The 21,185-nt window shown below is 44.3% G+C and overlaps 1 protein-coding gene across 3 annotated transcripts in view; it reads right to left on the bottom strand.

The window, feature by feature from the left end:
* PRKAG2 (protein kinase AMP-activated non-catalytic subunit gamma 2) overlaps window positions 1-21,185 on the bottom strand; it is a 458,386-nt gene that overhangs the window by 214,457 nt on the left and 222,744 nt on the right. The window contains exon 1 of one of the 3 annotated variants that reach the window (XM_077491183.1): window positions 8,289-8,787. The exons of the other annotated variants lie outside the window; for them this stretch is intronic. Coding sequence (XP_077347309.1) covers window positions 8,289-8,382 — 94 coding nt within the window. The 5' untranslated portion in view covers window positions 8,383-8,787. Of the gene's footprint in view, window positions 1-8,288; window positions 8,788-21,185 lie in introns of those variants that run through there. 3 annotated transcript variants of the gene reach the window in all.

Genomic DNA, 21,185 nt, shown 5'->3' with positions numbered 1-21,185 from the left:
CCGTGTGTACAGGGGCTTAGACGTAATGGCTGCATTTGTTTCCCTCTTTTAGGCTTTCTTTCCTTTATTTTCAGCTGGTGATGTACCCAAAAGCTGTTCTGCAGATGTAGCAGTTTAACTACTTACCACCCGGTCAGTGTATATATACGGCCGGGTGGGAGCTCTCTCCTTCTGTCTGGACGTCCAGGAACGTCCTTCAGAAGGATTGTTGAAAATGTAACATGTTCCCAAAGGTGTACTTATCCTTTAAGGCAGCCCAATCATTATGACTACAAACATATGTGAAACTATTTATATGACCCTTTTTTCAAAATGCAGTGCAGCAAACGCATACAACCTTAATTCCAAAAAAAGTTGGGACGCTGTGTAAACTGTACACAAAAACAGAATGAGAGGCTGAGCCTGGTATCTGTCCAGGCATGTGGGCGGATCCTGACCATATGGTCCAGCTCTTTCCCGAGCCGGAACAGGGGTGCAGAACGAACTGCACTCCTGTGATCCACAGGAGAAGTACAGCCAAACAAGCGTTGGCTGTACTTCTCCTTTAATTCTTAATGGCACCACCATGCATCTAGAATAATGCACGTATACCCGTGCCTGCTAAATTACATGGTACCACAGTACTATGCATTTTGGTGCAGTGTGATTTAAAAAATCATGCCTGCACATTTTTTTGTTTCACATGCATAAAGCAGCCCATTTAAAAACTCGACATGCAGGAAGGCGTAAAAAAAAAAAATGCACAAGCTCGGATGCACCTCCCTATGTACCCTCAGACTGGTGTGACCTGAGACTGGGCACATTTCTAAAGGGTGCCTTGACTGAAAAAAAGTTGAGAAACACTGCTCCACTGTGCAATGTGCTTGGTGCCATTCACAGTCATTGGCACTGCACACTGAGGAGGTGTGTTGCCATGTGTTGTGGCAATGCACATTAATACGTGTGTTTTAGCGCAGTTGAGCAATAAATTACTGCTTAAAAATTTTCAACCTGTATATGAAGGTCCCTGGCTACCTGCTGACAATACTTCTGCTTTATAAATACATGAGGCTCCATTCACACTTGTGAGATTTGGACATCAAAGTCGCATGACAAGTGTCAGCCCATTCTTTTCAATTGAGCCCGTTCAAATCAGTGCAACTGAAAAGGTGCCTGCACTACTTTGGTGCAACTTTTGATGCCACTTTTGTGTAAAGTCGGATCAAAGTCTCTGATGGTGTGGGGTTCCCCTTCAAGATCCTCAGAGCACACGTCGCATGCCACAATTCGGATCAGTTAAGATGATGATATGACTTGGATGCGACTTACATTCAAATCAGTGGGCTGAAATCGTGCCTAAGTTGGACCAATGTAGTGCAGAAACCTTTTTCAAAGTAGGGCCGAAACAAGTCGGACCAGTTACGATGGCTCTCATAGGGAACCATTGATTTAGACATTTCATACGACTTGTGGTCTTGAAGTCGGGGAGCATATTAGACCAGTGTGAACTGGCCCTAAAAAGACTAAACATTCACAAATGTCAGCTTTATAATCTACAGAAAAGATCATTTTGGAACTTAATAATGTAGCAAGGTCTTTTACCTCTTTTGGTTGAAAGAGAACCTCCAAGGCCAAAGATAGCTGTCATGCTTCAATATGTGGTGGGTTGTTAAGCAAAGTGGGTGCAAAGATGCAGAATGTGATTGAGCGCCAGACACTTCTTGGATGTAAAAGAGATTTTATTTCTTTTGACAGTCCTTTTTATATGTTTTGGGGGAAAGAGGGTTAGGGCCAGGACACCTTTAGATAGTTGCAAACTCAATTGGCAGACTCCGAGACTTCAATAGGAGAACAGGGAAAGGCTCCAGCAAGGCGCCACTTCTGCATATGCAGGATTGCAGGCTCCTATGGTAACAGTCTTTTAACAGTTCCTAACTCAATGTATCAGTTCATTCAGCTCCACTACAACTGCTCCTTGTAGTTCTTCAATACTGAGCTCCCTTTCACTAGACCACTGATTCACTGACTATGAAAGTTTCTAGATTCTCCACTCTTAGTTGAGAATATGATTCCAGTACTTGCTTTGGTTACTTACTGTGGTCCCTGGTAAAGGCAATTGGTACCTTTGTGGGGACAGCTTTCCTTCTACCTCCAACCACTAATGGGTTCTCCGGCCGGCAAAACCGCCACTTTTGGTTGGGCTGCAAGCTGCAACCCCATCCCTGCAATGCCCTCTTACTTCTGGATAGGCCCTCACACGGCCTGGCAGCCAGATGCCCCCGGGATAGTCCCAATCCCTGGCCTAGCAGCCCGGGGCAGACGACACACATCCATCCAGGTGGCAGTCCAGGTGGCACAGAACACAAATCACTTGACCTTACCCGAATATATAGGCTCTCCCAGCAGGCCAAGGGATTAAAGAAAACCTCTGTCCATTGGCTGGGACACCCACATACCCATAACCTGACCTTGGGTTGCCCTTCTCGTATCTAGTACCACCAAGTACCCGGCCACATAGTGGTAAAAGAGAAAAGTACAACAATGCCAAGCTCTGAGAGAAATCAATAGATCCCTATCAATTGACCAAGATAACTACTCTTGGCAAGTAAATTTGTGAGGAGCTCCCTGGCTAAACTCCAGGATGCTACAATAATTAGGTTTTATTAATAATTGGTAGTTAATAATTGGTTAGTGTATGGATATTCAACTACTTTGAAAGTCAGCAGATACATATTGGGATAGAGACTGTGATTGGCGAAACAAACACTTCTGCCTATGTATGGTCAGATTTACTGATCTGCAGTAACTGGAAATCTGACCAATTCTGCTGAATTCTGTGATGTTTGTAGACATCTTAGCAGTTATGAGTCTCTGTTAAAGGAGATGTGCAATGGTATCCTCCAAATTTATCTCACTACAGAATTTTTTTAAATACCAATCCTTGTATATAGGATCCTGAAGCTGTCATACGTTTCACCTTGCAACCCTTTCATCGACACCATTAGGGGTCATGTAGAAGGATATTAATTTCCTGAATTTGATGGAAATTTGAAGGCATCTCAAAAGCAACTCAGAAAAATCCCTTTGACTTTAATTGAGCTGTCCAAAAGTCAGTTCAGAAGCTGCGTTTGACCCGCTGTGTTTTTTTAGACACAGCTTGTCCTATTAACCTCCCTGGCGGTATGATTCAGTCTGGAATTAGGTGCTGAAAGCGGTACAATTATTTTGCATGGAAATCTGGCGTTTTATATTGTAGTCCTGTAATTCTTAGGAATAACTCTCTTAAATCTCTTCAAACCAGAGTCTAGCAGACTTCCCGGGTATGATAAAGTTTATAATATAATCAAGAATTATAAAAATGATTCAATAATGTAATCAAATCCTAAAACACTGAAAAAGGGACACTTTTTGGTTGCTATTGACAATCTCCAAATTCCAGGCAGAAAAAACAGTATTTATAATATAAAAGTGCATGCAGGGCGTTGCACAGACCACTAGGGACAAAGTGGGTGTGTATTTTTTAATACAGTACTGTAATCTGTAAGATTACAGTGCTGTGTGTGTTTTGTGTCTTTTTACTTTTTTGAATTTGCCGCCGTTCTCCGCTCCCGTGCGCCGTAACGCCGCAGGGAACGGAGCTCGGCGGCACTCGGCACTGTGAATCGAGCGGAGGACAGCTCGATCACACAGCGCAGAGGACATCGCTGGATCCAGGGGACAAGGTAAGTAACTCTCTCTGTGTCCTCCCTGCATCCAGCGATGCGATCCCGAGTCTGGCTCGGGGTTACCGCTCCTGCTAGTAAATTCCCAAATCAAGCCAGACTCGGGATTACCGCTAGGGAGGCTATGGCAACTTGACTTTAAGGTAAAGCAGACCAAATGCAGAATTTTCTTGTTAAATGCACCGCTTTCCATTTGAATGGAATCTACATTCAGGCTGAGTTCACACTACGTGTGGCAGCAGGGAACAGCAGGGGGTCCGGTGCATTCTAGTTCAATGTTTCAGGTCCGAATTGGGTCAGAATTTTTGGCTGAATTCTGACCTTTAACACACAGTCAAAGACGCACAGGACCCTTCTGCTGTGCACTCCACAGCCATCCCAAAGATGTGTGAACCGGCTCTATTGGGAGGCAGTCACAATCTCCTGTCGTGCAAATTGGATACGGAGAAAACCACATCTAATTTGCAATAGTGTGAACCCAGCCTTAAGCCTTATACACACTATTCGATTTTCTGCAGATTTTTGTTTTCAGATTTACCAAAACCATGTAGTGCAAGGGTCTGTCTGATTGTATACAAATTGAAATTCTTAAGCCGCGTACACACGGGCGGACTGTCTGGCCAACTTAGTCCGTCGAAACACATTTCAGCGGACAGTCCGCTCGTGTGTGGGCTTCAGCTGACTTTTTCAGCGTGCAGTCTGGCGGACTAAGTATTTCGGAATTTCCGTAATATTGTCCGTCGTACTTTGGTTTCAGCGGACAATCCGCTTGTGAGTAGGCTAGTTCGACGGACTAAGTATGGCGCATGCTCAGAAAGGATTTACACGGCGAAAGGTTGCATTGCTGTGTATTGGACTTCCTATTTCTAGTCCCGTCGTACGTGTTGTACACGTCATCGCGCAAACTTTCGACGGACTGTTTTGCATCCGTGTGTGGTCAAGTCCGTTCATTCGAAAGTAGGACGGACTATCCGTCGGATTGTCTGACGGACTAAGTTGGCCATACAGTCCGCCCGTGTGTACGCGGCTTTAAGGTTTGAGCTCATATGGTTTTGGTAAATCTGAAGACAAAAATCTGCAGAAAATCTAATAGTGTGTATGGGGTCTACGACTTCTAAATAGCAGCAGATCGTTTGCTGCATTCAGAGGTGGCTAAAAGTTGACCACTGTAAGCACCCGTCAGTGATATATGGTTTTTCTCAACACTCAAATTGATACATTTGCAGGGGAACTTGTTCTGCTAAAAAACAGCAGACTTAGGCCTGTTCACACCTGTGCAGGTTGCAGCTTGCATATTTCGGGTGCATTTTGCATTTTTCAATACACGTTTTTGATCCACTGAAGTCTATGGAACCAAAAACCAGAAATAAGTCCTTGGCCCTTTCCATAAAATGCACAGACGTGAATGTGACCCATAGGAAACCATGTTAAATGGACTGTAGTTTGTTTCTGCAAAACCGAAAACACACATAAAAATGCATAGGTGTGAACCAGGCCTTGCTGGCCAGATCATCAAGTGAAAATAAGGGAAATAAAGCCTAAAAAAGAAAACATGCAGCCATCCTATCCAAGAATTGGTAAGCTGTAGTATAGTAAATGTTTGCTTTTTGGGTTTGATACTGCTTTAAATTCTGTACAGATAATTATTAGTTATAGCAGGAGAATATGACCGGCTCTCTATGGAGCCGGTTCACATATCTCTGATGCGGTTCCGGTGTAAATTTGTGTCTTTTGGTCCATTTCAGGTCCAAATTCAGCCCAGAATACAGGCTGAAATCAGACCTGAAACGGTGAACCAGGACGCACAGGACCCCTGCTGGGAGCCGCATCGGCATCAGGTGTGAACCGAGCCTCAGGTTTAATCCACAAACCTCCCCGTAAAATTACAACCGAATTATCCTGAAAAATCTGAAAATGTATTCTAAGTCTGGCCATAGATGATCTGAACCATATATGGGCAGGCTGCATGTACCAATTTGAATGATCAATTGATCAACTTAGGTACAAAAAGCCTGCCGGATTTTGGATTCAAATATCGACAGTGGCTAGCCTCTAGCAATAATCGCTGTCTTCTCTCAGTAGGGACAGTTTCCCCTGGCCCCCTGCCAGGAAATCACAATGGCTTGGCAGGAGGGATTACCCTGACAACACTGAATGTGTTATGGGGGAATCGAGCCCGTGGTTGCAGGAAAGAAATTTGCTCCATGTATGGGCTGCTAAACACTTTTGTGCACAAAGGCGAATGTTCACAATTTGGATGTCACTATCGGGATTTTATCTATAGGTGTCAAATGTCAGACCCTGTGTACACATGCTCACTGCGGCAATTCGCACATTTTACAATAGGCATGTTGGTGCATTGCAGCGCTATTAATTCTAAATGGTGCCCCAACACACTGCAATGCATGCTGCAAGATATTGCAGCCTGCACTACGTTTTTCTTCATTGGGATGTGTTGCAGCCCAATGCGTGAAAGCCAATGCAGGCCTTGGGTTGTTAATGGACCCTTAATCCTTACAATGGATTAAATGAGTAGACACATCATTTTTTGTTAGCTCTTAGACAGTTACCCAGCATGGATATGGGCAGTAAATTATCTTTCTAAATTTCTGTAACAATTATGGAGAAGAAATAGAAGAGTGCTGTGGGCACTAGCTTTACGGAGGGGTAAAATCCTTCCTGGGCAGTCACCTGTGAAGCAGACCCAACCAGGGATGGTCAGCCAGGGTTTTGGAGGGTCCTACAAACATACAATCTTCCTGCATACAATGTAAATTAGTCAGGCATGTCAGTAGGTTTCTTTATTCAGTAGATGCTTTGCTAATGGTGATGCTGAAACGAATAACTATGTTAAAACAGTCCCTGTAAGAAGAACGTAAATAATCATCTTTCTTGCAGCCTGTGCAGATTTCTGCAGCACTGAAGATAAATCAGCTCAAGAATCTTCAGAAACTAACACCTCCAGGAATATCAATTCTCCTGGTGCCCCGCTGCAATGAGTGGTTCAATCTGCCTGCTCTGTGTCCTGTAGTGATGTATGGGTTGGCAGGAAGAACCACTGAATACATGGGGGGGTAAGAGATGGACATTCCTAATATCGTCAGTTTTTGCAGCTGATATTGGCATTGCATGCAGCAAGGCACGTTTTTCAGACCTTCTTTGTAGGGGCACCTTTATTTCAGGAACTGTATTTCAAGTCACTTTGAAGTAGGTTTAAGGGTAGTGTGCTTACCTTATCACTCAAAACCATACCAAATGCAGCATGCTTGCAGGGGACATATGTCTCACATTTGAATAGCTTCAACTTTCTACAAATTTGCTTTGATTTAATTCTGATCTGCTCTTGTTTGCACTCACACTTACGTGCCACAATCAATAAATTCCTAGCTAGCACTGGATGATAACCCAAGCAAATTTTGGACAATGTGCTCCAAACCTTCGCATACTTTACAGGGTGCATCAAAAGCACATAAACACCCATGTGAGCCTCCTTACATAAGGAATCACGGGTCCAAAAATTCTATGATATCTTGGAATCTTTCATTCAAACCTTGCCTACAGATACCCAACAATTGATAGTATAATATTCAATATACTCAATGGTTTCAAACCAGATTGTTAACCAATGGCTTTCCAATTGAAATCATACCCTCCACTTAAAACTATTAAAATATATTTTTTACAATTTAACAGCTGAGGCCTCCCCTCTTTCCTTCATCTGCTAGTTGGTGGACCGACCACCATCTGTCTTTTTGTCCATCTTTCGACCCAGTACTGATACCTGGCTCTCAAACTATACTGACAAACTGTATGCTGTCATTTTTGCGTTGTTCTACTGGCCAAATGTTGTAACCATTTTAATTGCTAACCGTGTTCTCGCATCAAAAATAATATAAATAAAAGGAAAAACACCCACGTGTGCTAATTCTTGACAGACTGCTAACAATTTACAAATGCTGGAAACTAGAAGCATGGAGGAGATTCCCTGCAACCTGTACCTACTTTAACTGGTGGATTTTGTTTGGATCCTCTATCCTTGGCACTGCCACTAATGACAACATAAGGAGACGCATTTGCTGAGCAAAGCCCGTATTCACTAATGACAGGCACATCTCTTCAGAGCTGAACGTTTTACATTAAGACAATGGATGGTCTGATGGCCTGCATGGGTGTAAAGACACAAGATACGTAACTACTATTAAAATGTTTCTTATTTCAGTGACATGCGGGCTTAGAATATTAAATTATTAAATAAGGAAAGGCATAAAAATGAGTGGAATTGTTATGAACTATTATGCACATTGCAGCTTTCCCCTTGGGAATCTGCAACCACTATAATTTATATTTCTCAGAATTATTGTTGAAGAAACCCAAACAGAATACAGCGATACTGGGCATTTCCTAAAATGATCAATTGCACATACTGTATTATTGCCATATTATAATTACTCTCCAGCCAAATATATAACCTAACATAAGTCAAAAGCAAAAGGGCAGATTATATGCAACAGCAAAGCCGGGCTAAATTTAAAGAGCACATTTTGCATAGGCAAATCCTCCTTAGCATCAGTAGGTGTGGCACTGTACCTATTATTCCATGAGGCTCCGACTGACGGCGATCTGTCACTCGACCCTGGTCCTTGCGTTTCTTGGTACCCCTGAAACTGCCAAACCGCTTCATGGCCGGTACAGTGGACAATGCAACTTCAGCAGAACTTTGTCATATCCAGATTAAACCAGAACAGCTGAAATATAGATAAACCAGCACAAAAAAAGTCGAAAAATTTCCCGCCTATACAGAAGACAAAACCCCTTTGATTTTGTAGAAATCCACGTTTTGTTTAAAGAAACAAAACGACTCTGAGTTTAGGGGTAACCCGGATTGCTATGTGTTGTCACACAGTCAGCCTGCATTGCAAGCCGTGCTGCAGCTCACAAACTGAATTCTTCTCCAGTGGTGTAAAGCGCCTGCTGATAGCATACAAGATCTTCTTGCTTGGGGAAGGTCAGTGGTGACTGATAAGGCTCCTTTTATAAAATTCCACATCGGGGAAGTTCTGGCAGGGGATTGTCATGTGCGTTTGTGAATAATGTTCCTTTAAAAAGACTGTAAAAGGAATCCACCCTTGTCCAGACAATTCTTGCCACCAATTGGCCAGAGCACATTCTCATTATAATGTGACATCACGCAGCTATTTTGACTCGTGCTCTGGGCCCTTTGCTGAAGCAGGAAAGCATATGCTGGTTGCAGGTTCATGTCAAGTGCTCTCTGGTGACTAACAAACCCCCACATGTCACAAAAGCATGACAATTCAAAATAGAAATTACTCTCCTTACGAAACCAAAAGACCCGAGGCTTAGCACTCGCTGGACCAGATTCTCTCAACTTTTAACCCACTAGTTACTGCAGGCATTTCTGATTCTCCGTCAGATAAGTTCATTCAGGATTTCTGCTGGTATCTGTGTACTCAAGGAGTGTCTCATTCATTAAGAAAATGTAAACAGTAAAATGCAGAAGTTGTAGAGACTGGATAGAACTATGTAGGCCAATGCTGGTGACAGTCGGGTAAACAGACAGGCAGTGTCATTGTCATTGCTTCCTCTTATGCTATGCTGATGTTATGTCTGCTAGGGGGACTAAGCAGAGGTCTAAAGTCCCATACACACGATTGGATTTTCCAGTGGGAAATGTTGGATGTCAGGCTGTTGGAGGAAAATCTGACCGTGTGTACGCTCCATTGGACAATTGTTGTTGGACTTTCCGCCAACAAATGTTGGTTAGAATGTCTTCAAATTTTCCGCCAACAAATGTCTGTTGTTGAATTTTCCGAGTGTGTGTACACAAGTCCGTCGGACAAAAGTCCAAAGTACAAACACACATGCTCGGAAGCAGAAGCGATCGGTCTTGTAAACTAGCGCCCGTAATGGAGAATCAACATTCATGACGTGGCAAATTATGAAATCTCCAAATGTAACGCATAATTCTCTTCTTCTTTAATGGGATAATAATGAAGCTGCTTTGCTGGTGATACTGATGAAGTTATTGCAAACAAATTTTCAAAGGCTTTTTTATTCTAGTGAGAATAATATTATTATGTTTTTTGTTTTTTTTTTAATTTGTGCAAGTTACCACAACACCATTATCCCGTAGTTTCTAAGATCAAAGATATAACTATGTTGGTGTCCCTTGTTAATTTTACATTGTATTTTTTAAAATATAACTTCCTACTCCCAAACTGTCATTTGAAGTAAAACACAAGTATTATTGTACACAATTTTTTTATTATCTCCTCCGATTCCGCAACATATCTGGTTGACAGAAACAAACTGAAAAGCACGAAATGAAAAATGTGAAAAGAAAAACACGAGACAACACTCACCAAACTTCTACTAACACAAAATTAGCAGAAGGAGCCCAAAGGGTGGCGCTAAAGAGCAGAAAAAACACATAGTACATCTAGTACGTCACCACGTTTGTAATTGTTTAACCAACATTTGTGTGACCGTGTGTATGCAAGACATGTTTGAGCCAAAACCCTTTGGACAAAATTCCAAGTTTTTGTTGTTGGAAAGTCCGATTGTGTGTACGAGGCATCACTGTAAAAGACGAACCCTGTAACAAGATATTGTAGGGCTTCCATCTTTAAAAAAATATATACACTCACTGGCCACTTTATTAGGTATACCTTTCCAGTACCGGATTGGACCCCCTTTTGCCTTCAGAACTGCCTTAATTCTTTGTGGCATAGATTCATCAAGGTGTTGGAAACATTACTCAGAGATTTGGTCCATATTGACATGATAGCATCACGCAGTCGCTGAAGATTTGTCAGCTGCACATCCATGATGCAAATCTCCAGTTCCACTGCATCCCAAAGATGCTCACAATTTGGCATTTTTTTACTTAGGGGTGTACTCACTTTTGTTGTCAGCAATTTAGACATTAAAGCGGAGGTCCACCCTAAAATGGACCTCCGCTCATCGGAATCCCCCCCCTCCGGCGCCACAATTGGCACCTTTCAGGGGGGAGGGGGGTGCAGTTACCTGGATAATCCAGGTAACTGCACCCACTTCCGGGATAGCTGTCTGCGGAAAGGGGCGTAGATTACGCCCCTTTCCGTAACTGCCCGCCCCTTTGCGCAAGTGCCCCGCTGCCTGCTGGGAAACACACAGTTCCCAGAGGCAGCGGGGACCGTCCGGATTGCGCCGCGCGGCTCGCGCATGCGCAGTAGGGAACCGGGAAATGAAGCCGAAAGGCTCCATTTCCTGATTCCCATACCCAAGATGGCGGCGGCAGGACCCGACAGACGACCTAGCGATCGGCTTCGGGTGCCGACATCGCGGGCGCGCTGGACAGGTAAGTGTCACTATTTTAAAAGTCAGCAGCTGCAGTATTTGTAGCTGCTGGCTTTTAAAAAAAAAAAACGCGGAGTCCCGGTGGACTCCCGCTTTAATGGCTGTGTGTTGAGTTATTTTGAGGGACAGCAAATTTACACTGTTATACAAGCTGTACACTCACTACTTTATATTGTAGCAAAGTGAAATTTCTTCAATGTTGTCACATGAAAAGTTATAATAAAATATATAAAAAAAATGTGAGGGGGTGTACTCACTTTTTCGAGATGCTGTCTAATAGTGATTCGTTCGTTTTATTTATTCTTTAAAAGGAGAATTATTTATTCCACCTTTTGCAAGAAACAAAAAAAAAAATCAAAAATATGCATTCATTTTTCTTTTCTTTTTTCGTTTGGCCCTGCAAAGCATTGCAACTGCGATCAGTGGATTGCATATGCAGTGCTCCATCTCCTGCATGCTCAGGTCCATACTTCGGTATGGACCTTCAGCTACAGAGTTAGAGGAAGTATCCATAAGCTACAAGTTCACTGACGTCAATGCATTTCTGCTCCATAAAGAACCACAGTCCCTCTGCCTCAATGCCTGTGGGGTGCAGAACCCTGTGATCATGTTAAAGAGGGGACAGTTTGGGGGTGGTGGCTAACTATGTTCATGTTATACCCTAAATATGGATCTAGCTCACTCTAGCTCCAGATTGACAAGAATTTACCCTGAAAAACCCTTTAGCCATTAGAAGTGCCCCAAGGACCTGATTGATTTTATACAGATATTTTAGGTATAGCCTCAATCTAAAGCCGCGTACACACGTAGCGGTATGTCCGACGTACTTAGTCTGGCGGACTTCCCGCCAGACTGTCCGTCGGACTTTCCGAACGGGCTACTTGCCCACACACGGCACTTTTTCAGCGGACTAATACGGCGTACTAAGTCCGCCGTACTATCCGCCCTACTTTTGAAATGAACGGACTCGCCCACACACGCGGAGGAAAGTCCGCTCATTTAGAGCGCGTCTCCAGGTAGGCGGAGCCCGCGAAGGAGACGTCGCTGGCCCCGCCGCCTGGTATGAACTTAAAGGGGAACCCCAACGCCGAAAAAAATCGGCGTGGGGGTCCCCCCAAGTCCACAACAGACCCTTGTCCGAGCACGCTACCCGGCCGGCCAGGAAAGAGGGGGCGAGCGAGCCCCCCCCTCCTGAGCTGTACCAGGCCGCGTGCCCTCAACATGGGGGGTGCCTTGGGGAAGGGGGGGCCGCGTGGCCCCCCCACCCCAAAGCACCTTGTCCCCATGTTGATGAGGACAAGGGCCTCTTCCCGACAACCCTGACCGTTGGTTGTCGGGGTCTGCGGGCGGGGGGCTTATCGGAATCCGGGAGCCCCCTTTAATAAGGGGGCCCCCGGATACCGGCCCCCCACCCTATGTGAATGAGTATGGGGTACAATGTACCCCTACCTATTCATCTGTAAAATAAAGTACAAAAAAAAACACAACACACAAGATAAAATAATTTATTGCACAGCTCCGGGTGTCTTCCGTCTTCGGGGGTCTTCTGGCCGGACTCCTCCGCTATCTTCTTGTAGCTCTTTTACTAGCGGAGGAGCCCGGCATTCTTCCTCGCCGCCGGCCTCTTCTTCCGACTTCGGGGGTCTTGTCCCCCTCTTCGGTTCTTCTGCCGGGCCACCGCACCTTCTTATAGCTCTTTTACAGGCGGTGGCCCCGTCTTCTGTCGCCGCCACAGCCGCCGCCACCTTCCGTTCTTCTTCTTCTTCTTCTCCAGGAGATGTTGACTCGACGATCTCTCCGGCCGCAATGCCAGGGACGCGCTGCGCTGCCACTTATATAGGGACAAGGGGCGGTGTCACATGGGTTTATGTCACATGGGTTGGTGTCACATGGTGACCCCGCCCCCTTACGATATCACAGTCCCGGAGGATGCTGGGACTGTCGCCATGTGACATCAACCCATGTGACCAACCCATGTGACATAAACCCATGTGACACCGCCCCTTGTCCCTATATAAGTGGCAGCGCAGCGCGTCCCTGGCATTGCGGCCGGAGAGATCGTCGAGTCAACATCTCCTGGAGAAGAAGAAGAAGAAGAAGAAGAAGAAGAAGAAGAACGGAAGGCGGCGGCGACAGAAAACCGGGCTACCGCCTGTAAAAGAGCTAGAAGAAGGCGCGGTGGCCCGGCAGAAGAACCGAAGAGGGGGACAAGACCCCCGAAATCGGAAGAAGAGGCCGGCGGCGAGGAAGAATGCCGGGCTCCTCTGCTAGTAAAAGAGCTACAAGAAGATAGCGGAGGAGTCCGGCGAGAAGACCCCTGAAGACGGAAGACACCCGGAGCTGTGCAATAAAGTATTTTATCTCGTGTGTTGTGTTTTTTTTGTACTTTTATTTTACAGGTGAATGGGTAGGGGTACATTGTACCCCATACTCATTCACATAGGGTGGGGGGCCGGTATCCAGGGGCCCCCTTATTAAAGGGGGCTCCCGGATTCCGATAAGCCCCCCGCCCGCAGACCCCGACAACCAACGGCCAGGGTTGTCGGGAAGAGGCCCTTGTCCTCATCAACATGGGGACAAGGTGCTTTGGGGTGGGGGGGCCGCGCGGCCCCCCCTTCCCCAAGACACCTCCCATGTTGAGGGCACGCGGCCTGGTACGGCTCAGGAGGGGGGGGGCACTCGCTCGCCCCCCCTTTCCTGGCCGGCCGGGTAGCGTGCTCGGACAAGGGTCTGTTGTGGACTTGGGGGGACCCCCACGCCGATTTGTTTCGGCGTTGGGGTTCCCCTTTAAGTCCATACCAGGCGGCGGGGCCAGCGACGTCTCCTTCGCGGGCCCCGCCTACCTGGAGACCCGCTCGAAATGAGCGGACTTTTCTCCGGGCGGGAAAAGTCCGCTCATTTCAAAAGTACGGCGGACTGGCATACACACGGCCGGATTGTCCGCCGAAATGCGAGTCCGCCGGGAAGATTGGAGTGCAACACGGCATTCTAAGTCCGCCGTACTTTCGGTTCAAAAAAGTATGCCGGAGGCTACACACGGGGGGATTGTTTGGCGGACTTGAGTTTGCCGGACTTTTCCACCGGATTGTTTGATCGTGTGTACGCGGCATTAGGCCTACTGGAGGTTAGTAACCAACTTTGGGACAATGGTGACCACCATACAATTAGAATTCTGCATCTCCTTTTGCCTTCTAGGTCTAGTAAGAACCATGCCATGAGAACTTTCTTTAGGATTACTTCATACTTCATCTGGATAGATTGACATGAATCCTCTAGCTGTTGAAATTGCCCCAAGGACCTGACTGGTTTTAAACACATCTTTTAGGAATAGTAAAAAATTAAGACCCATTTGAGGGTAGTAACCAACTTTGTAACATGGGTAATAACCATACAATTTGAACCCTGTGTCTCCATTTGCATTCTAGGCCTAATAAGAACCATGCCATGAGATCCTTGTTTTGGATTAGTTCACACCATCAAGATTGACAATAATTTACCCCTAAAAACCCTCCAGCTGTTGGTAGTGCTCCAATGACCAAGCTGAATTTATACACATCTTTTAGGAATAGTAACAAATTAAGACCTAGTGGAGGGAAGTAACCCATTTTGTGACAATGATTACATCCATACAATTAGAACCCTGCGTTTACATTTGCCTTCTAGACCTATTAAGAACCATATCACAGGAATCCCGTTTAAGATTACTAATCTACTACATCAAAAGTAGAAGTAGTATCTACAAAAACAGTATTCTCAAATGGAAGTTTTCAGATGCTCAAACTCTTATGCCCCATACACACGGTCAGAAATTTCGACGAAAAGTCTGATCTAAAATTTTCAGACAACAAAATCCGATCTGACTTTTTTCCGATCGTGTGTAGAGAATTCCGACGCACAAAGTGCACACGCATGCTCAGAAAAAATTTGGAGACAAAAACTATTGACTACTGGCCTCTACATAGTCCCGTCGTAGTCCTGTCGTACTTTTTGTACGTCACCTCATTCCGAGCGATCTGATTTTCCGACAGTCAGATGGATTTTGTGATCGGAATGTCCGACTGTGTGTATGGGGCATTACACAAGTGGCTCATATTTGAATATTTGAGGTAATAGAACAGAAGGAGGAGATGACTTTACAAGAAAATATAAAGTTTACAAACTATTTATGATAGCTCCATATTATTAAAAACTACAACCTTCTAATGTTAGATGAAGTCACTTCAACTGGTTTGAAGTAAATGGGTGGTAGACTCTAGGAGATTAAAGTCCAAAATAAGCCACACTGACACCTTCTAGGTTTCTTCTCCAACTTCTACCCACCTGAATTTCCACCCACTTATTAGAATTAAAATATTAATTGATGTAAAACTGGAGAGGAAACTTACCTATGAGCAAAAGGAATAAAGGTTAAAAAAAAAAAAATATATATATATATATATAAATATATATATATATATATATACCCACTTCTTAAAGGGGGAGAGAAGGTAGTTAGGGGAATGCTGGACTGTAAGAGGAATGCAACTTCTGCAATGATGTAAGCTTGTTTTGCAAATTTCACAAAAAATTATGACAAATGAAAACAAACCCATGTGAGCAGTGCATTTATTTTAAAGTGTCATGCTAACAGGCAACCCTAGTTAATGACACCACTTGGAAGAAGGCGCAGGACAAGGTTTTGTTCTGTCTAAAAGCTACCATGTGATAGATGACGATGTCAGCTCTATAATCTTAGCTCTGAGGACAATGCGTCAGTGGATGGAATCTGCAGTCAGATGAGAAATGGCATTCAGGCAGTGCTTTATGATAACCTGGGTAATATGACCTGATCAATCACGTACTGAAATATAAATAGCTGTAGGGATTGTATTCTTTCCCTGACCTACTGAACCATTTGGCTTTGTTGTAGTGTGTCAGAACTTTTATGTAAATGAATGACCAGTGAGCTGACTGTCTGACCATTTTTTCACTTACAGATAAAATGGACATATTAAATAAGGTATTGCCAAAAGAAATGATATTGTGCAAAGTGTCTTAAAGCTGAACTCCAGAGTGTCCCCACTGCAAGGGCTACAGTGGTGTGAAAAAGTGTTTGCCCCCTTCCTCATTTCCTGTTCCTTTGCATGTTTGTGATTGTGAACAGGTGTGGCAATAATCAGGCCTGGGTGTGGCTAGAGAAATTGAACTCAGGTGTGGACAACCACAGTTATAGTATGTTTTAACAAGGGGGGCAATCACTTTTTCACACAGGGCCATGATGGTTAGGATTTTTTTTCACCTTTAATAATAAACACCTTCATTTACAAATTGCATTTTGTGTTTACTTGTGTTGTCCTTGACTATTGTTTAAATTGGTTTGATGTTCCGAAACACTTAAGTGTGACAAACATGCAAAGGAACAGGAAATGAGGAAGGGGGCAAACACTTTTTCACACCACTGTACGTGTTCCTTTTGCATAGAGGATAGGGTGACCTTTCTTTATCGTACATCATGGGACACAGAGCCTAAATTAATAACTTAATGGGTATATAGGCACCTTTAGGTGATGGACACTGGTATACCCATGCCAGGAAGTTCACTCCTTATATAACCCTTCCTCCTTCCAGGAGCACGTCAGTTTTTTTATCAGTGTCTAAGGTGTTGGTTACAAGTGAAGATGTGCTCTGAGGAGCTCCAGGAGGGATCCATGCTGGATTTAAATAGCCTCCATAGACCAGATCCATCCAAAGTGCCACTGAGGCCAAAGTGGATGGTACCTGGGCCTCGTATACGAAGCACAAGGTTTTGCTGTAACACATCTCTTTGTAGGACTGGACCCCGGGACCCAGGGCTTTGGTCATGCTACATTACCTAAAAGCTTTCCTGGTGGGGTGCTTTTTACAGGTTCAAGGGAGTGGAACCCCAATAAAAAGGGACCTGGTTCTTGATGGTTTGCTAAACGCAGCCTTCCGTGATGAGTGAAGATTGATTTCACTGTTAATTTGGCAAATCTTGTGGCGGGGATAAGGTAAGGGAAGAAACTTAGGAACTAAAAAGTCCACCTATGCTTTCTAATTTAAGGGGAAAAATGTTGTTATGCCTTAAATCTCCACTAGAGGGAGTGTATGCTCATACCTTAATCTGTTGTCTTCACGTCAGCTCAGTGTCAGTCTGTGTGTGACCGCAGCAGCTTGTGCAGGGGTATTCCTCTCAAGGTATGAGATCTGCTGAATGCTTTTGTCCCCCCTGAAAGGACCAGAAGGATTAGGGAGACATCTGTGGTTGTACCCCCCTTGTAATACCTCCCCTCTGCAAAGGGGTGCCCTTTTTTTATGCATTTAAAGTTGTTTCCTCTGCCTGCTGTGTAATATGATCTGCCCCCCCCCCCCTTCCCGTATTGGGTCTGTGGACCCGAAAACTGGCCACGCTTCAGAGCGGGAATATTTTTTCAAATGAAAAGGAGGGGGTGGGTTTGTGAAGGGGCGGGGTCTATGCAACATCTACGAGGATGCACGGAGGCTTAAAGGATCAGCTGGAGCAGTTTCTCCTTGCCAGCGAGGAAGCAAGCAGCCTACACTGGGAAACAGGAGCGGTGGGGCACGGAAGGGTGGCAAGTGGAATTCCTGATACAGGAAGACTTTTTTCCCAGCACTAGGTTGAACTTAATAGCGGCTTTACTGTCATGACTATGTTCTGCGATTAAGTGCAATTTAATAGTGCCTCTGCTTTTGTGCTTAGGACTATGCCAAAAAAGACACCAAAAAGACCAAAAAGGCACCATAGGTTTCACTCCAGGCACTAGGATCTCCAGTCGCATCTCCACACTGTCATCCTCGCCTGAAATACCAATTATGGCAAGCTAGGGTGAGACATTGGAACAAGTAAACCTCCCTGGTGGTATGATTCGTTCTGGTTTTAGGTGCTGAAAGTGGTACAATGATTTTGCATGGAAATTTATATTGTAGTCCTTTAATTCTTAGGAATAACTCTCTTAAATCTGTTCAAACCAGAGTCTAGCAGACATCCCGGGTATGATAAAGTTTATAATATAATAAATAATAATAAAAATTATTCAATAATGTAAATCCTAAAACACTGAAAAAGGGACACTTTCTGGTTGCTACGGACAATCTCCAAATTCCAGCCATAAAAAACAGTATTTATAATATAAAAGTGCATGCAGGGCACTGCACAGACCACTAGGGACAAAGGGTGTGCGTATTTTTTTATACAGTACTGTAATCTGTAAGATCTGTTACATCCCCTGTTTACGTGACTGAAGATGTCTTTTTCTCCACCCTGCAGGGTCTGGAAGGAAGATTAGCGGCTTTAATCGTATCCTCCATTCAAATGGATAAGAAGCGTGCTAGATCCCCCCTCCCCAGTTTAGACCCTTTGTAAGGGGAACAGTGGGCACAGGATGAGGTGTTACCCTCAGACGATCAGGAGGAAAAACAAACCGATGATTCCTCTGCGGAGGAAACAACGGTAGATGAACCTTTTCAGCCTCACAATCTGAGAAATTGTTGATACAATCTCTTACAGAGATGGTTCGTTCTACTTTCATGCTACCCCTAATGGAGTCTGCTGGAAGCTCGGTTTCTTCCTTGGGTTCCTTAAAAGCTTCACAGCCTTTGCATGAGTTTCCTGTTCATGCATTACTAGAACAGCTTATTCATGCTGAATGGGATCACCCAGATAAGCATTTTCTCCCTCCAAAGAGATTTTCAATTCTCTATCCCATGGAGGAGAAATTCACCAAAAAAATGAAAGGTACCAATAGTTGACACTGCGATTTTCAGTGTGAATAAAAGTCTAACTTGTCCAGTAGACAATGCACAAATGCTCAACAGATCCAACAGATAAAAGGTTAGAATTCCAGTTAAAATCCTCTTCTTCCTTGGCAGGTGCTGTTACTCAGCCTGCAGTTACTGCAATATGCGTCTGTCAATCCCTAAAGGACCAATTTAGACAAGCCCTTAAAGAGGTTCCTGCACAACAAGCATGGGAATTGGCCAAACTACCAAAAGCATTATGCTTTGCCATAGATGCCATTAAAGATTCTATTCACCAGGCGTACAACCTTACGCTTATGTACATATGCGTAGAATCCTGTGGTTAAAAAATTGGTCAACCGAAGCACTAAAAAGCTCCTGACTGGATTCCCTTTTCATAGGGATCGGCTATTCGAGGATGATTTGGACAAATACATCCAAACAATTTCTAGTGGGAAAAGTACTCTTTTGCCAGTCAAAAGAAAGTATAAACGCCGTCATTTAAACTGGCTCTCTCTCCTGCGGCAGGGGCTTCCGCCTATAGGCAGTGGCGACAGCCTCCTTCATCAGACTCTACAGGAAAACCTCAGGGTCAGGCCCAGGCTCAAAAGAAGTCCTGGGGCCTGGAGACCTGCAAAGCAGAATCCTAAAGCCTCATCATGAAGAGGCACCCCCCCCCCCTGCCAGGATGGGGGAAGACTTCTGCAGTTTTCATAAGTCTGGCAAGAGGAAATTCAGGACAGATGGTTCATCTCCACAGTAAGTCTGGGGTACAAGCTGGAATTTTGGGACTTGCCACTGTCTTGTTTCCTGGGGTCAAATGTTCCCAAAGATCCAGAGAAAAGGCAATGTCTGTTTCAGGCACTAGACCAATTAATGGCTCAGGGGGTGATGATGCAGATCCCCAGAGAAGAGCAAGGTTGGGTGTTTTATTCAAACCTCTTCACAGTACCAAAAACGAATGGAGATGTCAGACCCAATCTAGAGCTAAAGAATCAAAATCAGTTCCCGAAGATCTGCTCCTTTCGCATGGAGATGATCAGGTCAGTGGTTTCTATCCTACTAGGAGAAGAACTTCTGGCGTCTATCGACATCAGGGATGCAAATCTGCATGTTCCTATATTTCCCGCTCACCAAAGGTTTCTGCGGTTCGAGGTAGAACAGCAGCATCTCCAGTTTGTAGCCTTGCCCTTGAGGCTAGCTACAGTACCCCCGGTGTTTACAAAAGTCCTAGCCCCACCTCTAGCCAGGTTAAGGGCACAGGGCATAACAGTCTTGGCGTACTTAGATGATCTATTGCTAATAGACCAGTCGGTGGCTCGTTTAGAGCAAAGCGTGCACATTACAACAGTTACCTGGAAAGTTTGGGTTGGATTCTCAACCTAGAGAAATCTTCCTTAAATCTTCCTTAAAACCGATAAAAGGGCTGGAGTACCTGGGTCTGATCACAGACACAGCCCAAAAAAAAGTGTTCTTGCCTCAGGCAAAAATCAACTCCATAAGAGACCTCCATTCGCCATTGCATAAGGTCGCTAGGAAACATGGTGGCTTCATTCAAAGTGGTTGCCTATGCCCAGCAGTGTTCATTTTAGTCTTAGGACTAAAATTACATTTTAGTTTTAGTCCCATTTTAGTTTTCTGCAATTGTTTTAGTTTTAGTCATATTTAGTCGACTAAATCTCCAGTAAATTTTAGTCGACTAAAATCTCAAGTACGGTGCGAACCGAACAGGGGTCCATTCAGACCATCCCTACGAATGATTTGTACAGGGGCAAAATAATATTTCTCTCTCTGGAGTCCATACCTCTCTTAATACAAAAAGGACTTTGCTCGCTTTGGAAACTGCAGCTTGGCATTGCATGCTATTATTACGCTTATAATCTACCAGAACACCCAGATCCTTCTACACCATTAATTCTCCCAGTTGTACTCCCCTAGTATGTATGATGCATGCATATCCTTAGCCCCCAAGTGCATAACTTTACATTTATCAACATTAAACCTCATTTGCCACATAGTTGCCCAAATAAACAGTGCATTGAGGTCGGCTTGTAAGTTGGAGACATCCTGTAAGGAAATTATTCCACTGCATAGCTTGGTGCCACCTGCAAAAACTGAAATGGTACTTTTAATCCCAGATTCTATATAATTTATAAATGTATTAAAAAATAAGGGTCCCAACACTGAACCTTGGGGTACACTACTGATAACCTTAGATCATTCAGAGTAAGAATCATTAACCACTACTCTCTGAATTTGGCCTTTTAGCCAATTTTCTATCCATTTACAAATTGATCTTTCCAACAAACTGATCTTTTATAGAAGCATCTATAGAAATGGTTGTACAGGTAAAACAAAATAGCACATGTCACA

This window comes from Lithobates pipiens, unplaced genomic scaffold (genome assembly GCF_037356315.1).
Source record: "Lithobates pipiens isolate NorthernLeopardFrog02 unplaced genomic scaffold, aLitPip1_a1.2 Scaffold_19, whole genome shotgun sequence".
In the NCBI taxonomy this organism is placed as follows: domain Eukaryota; kingdom Metazoa; phylum Chordata; class Amphibia; order Anura; family Ranidae; genus Lithobates; species Lithobates pipiens.
Note: the sequence above shows the minus strand (reverse complement) of the source record. Positions and strands in the feature narration are given on the sequence as shown.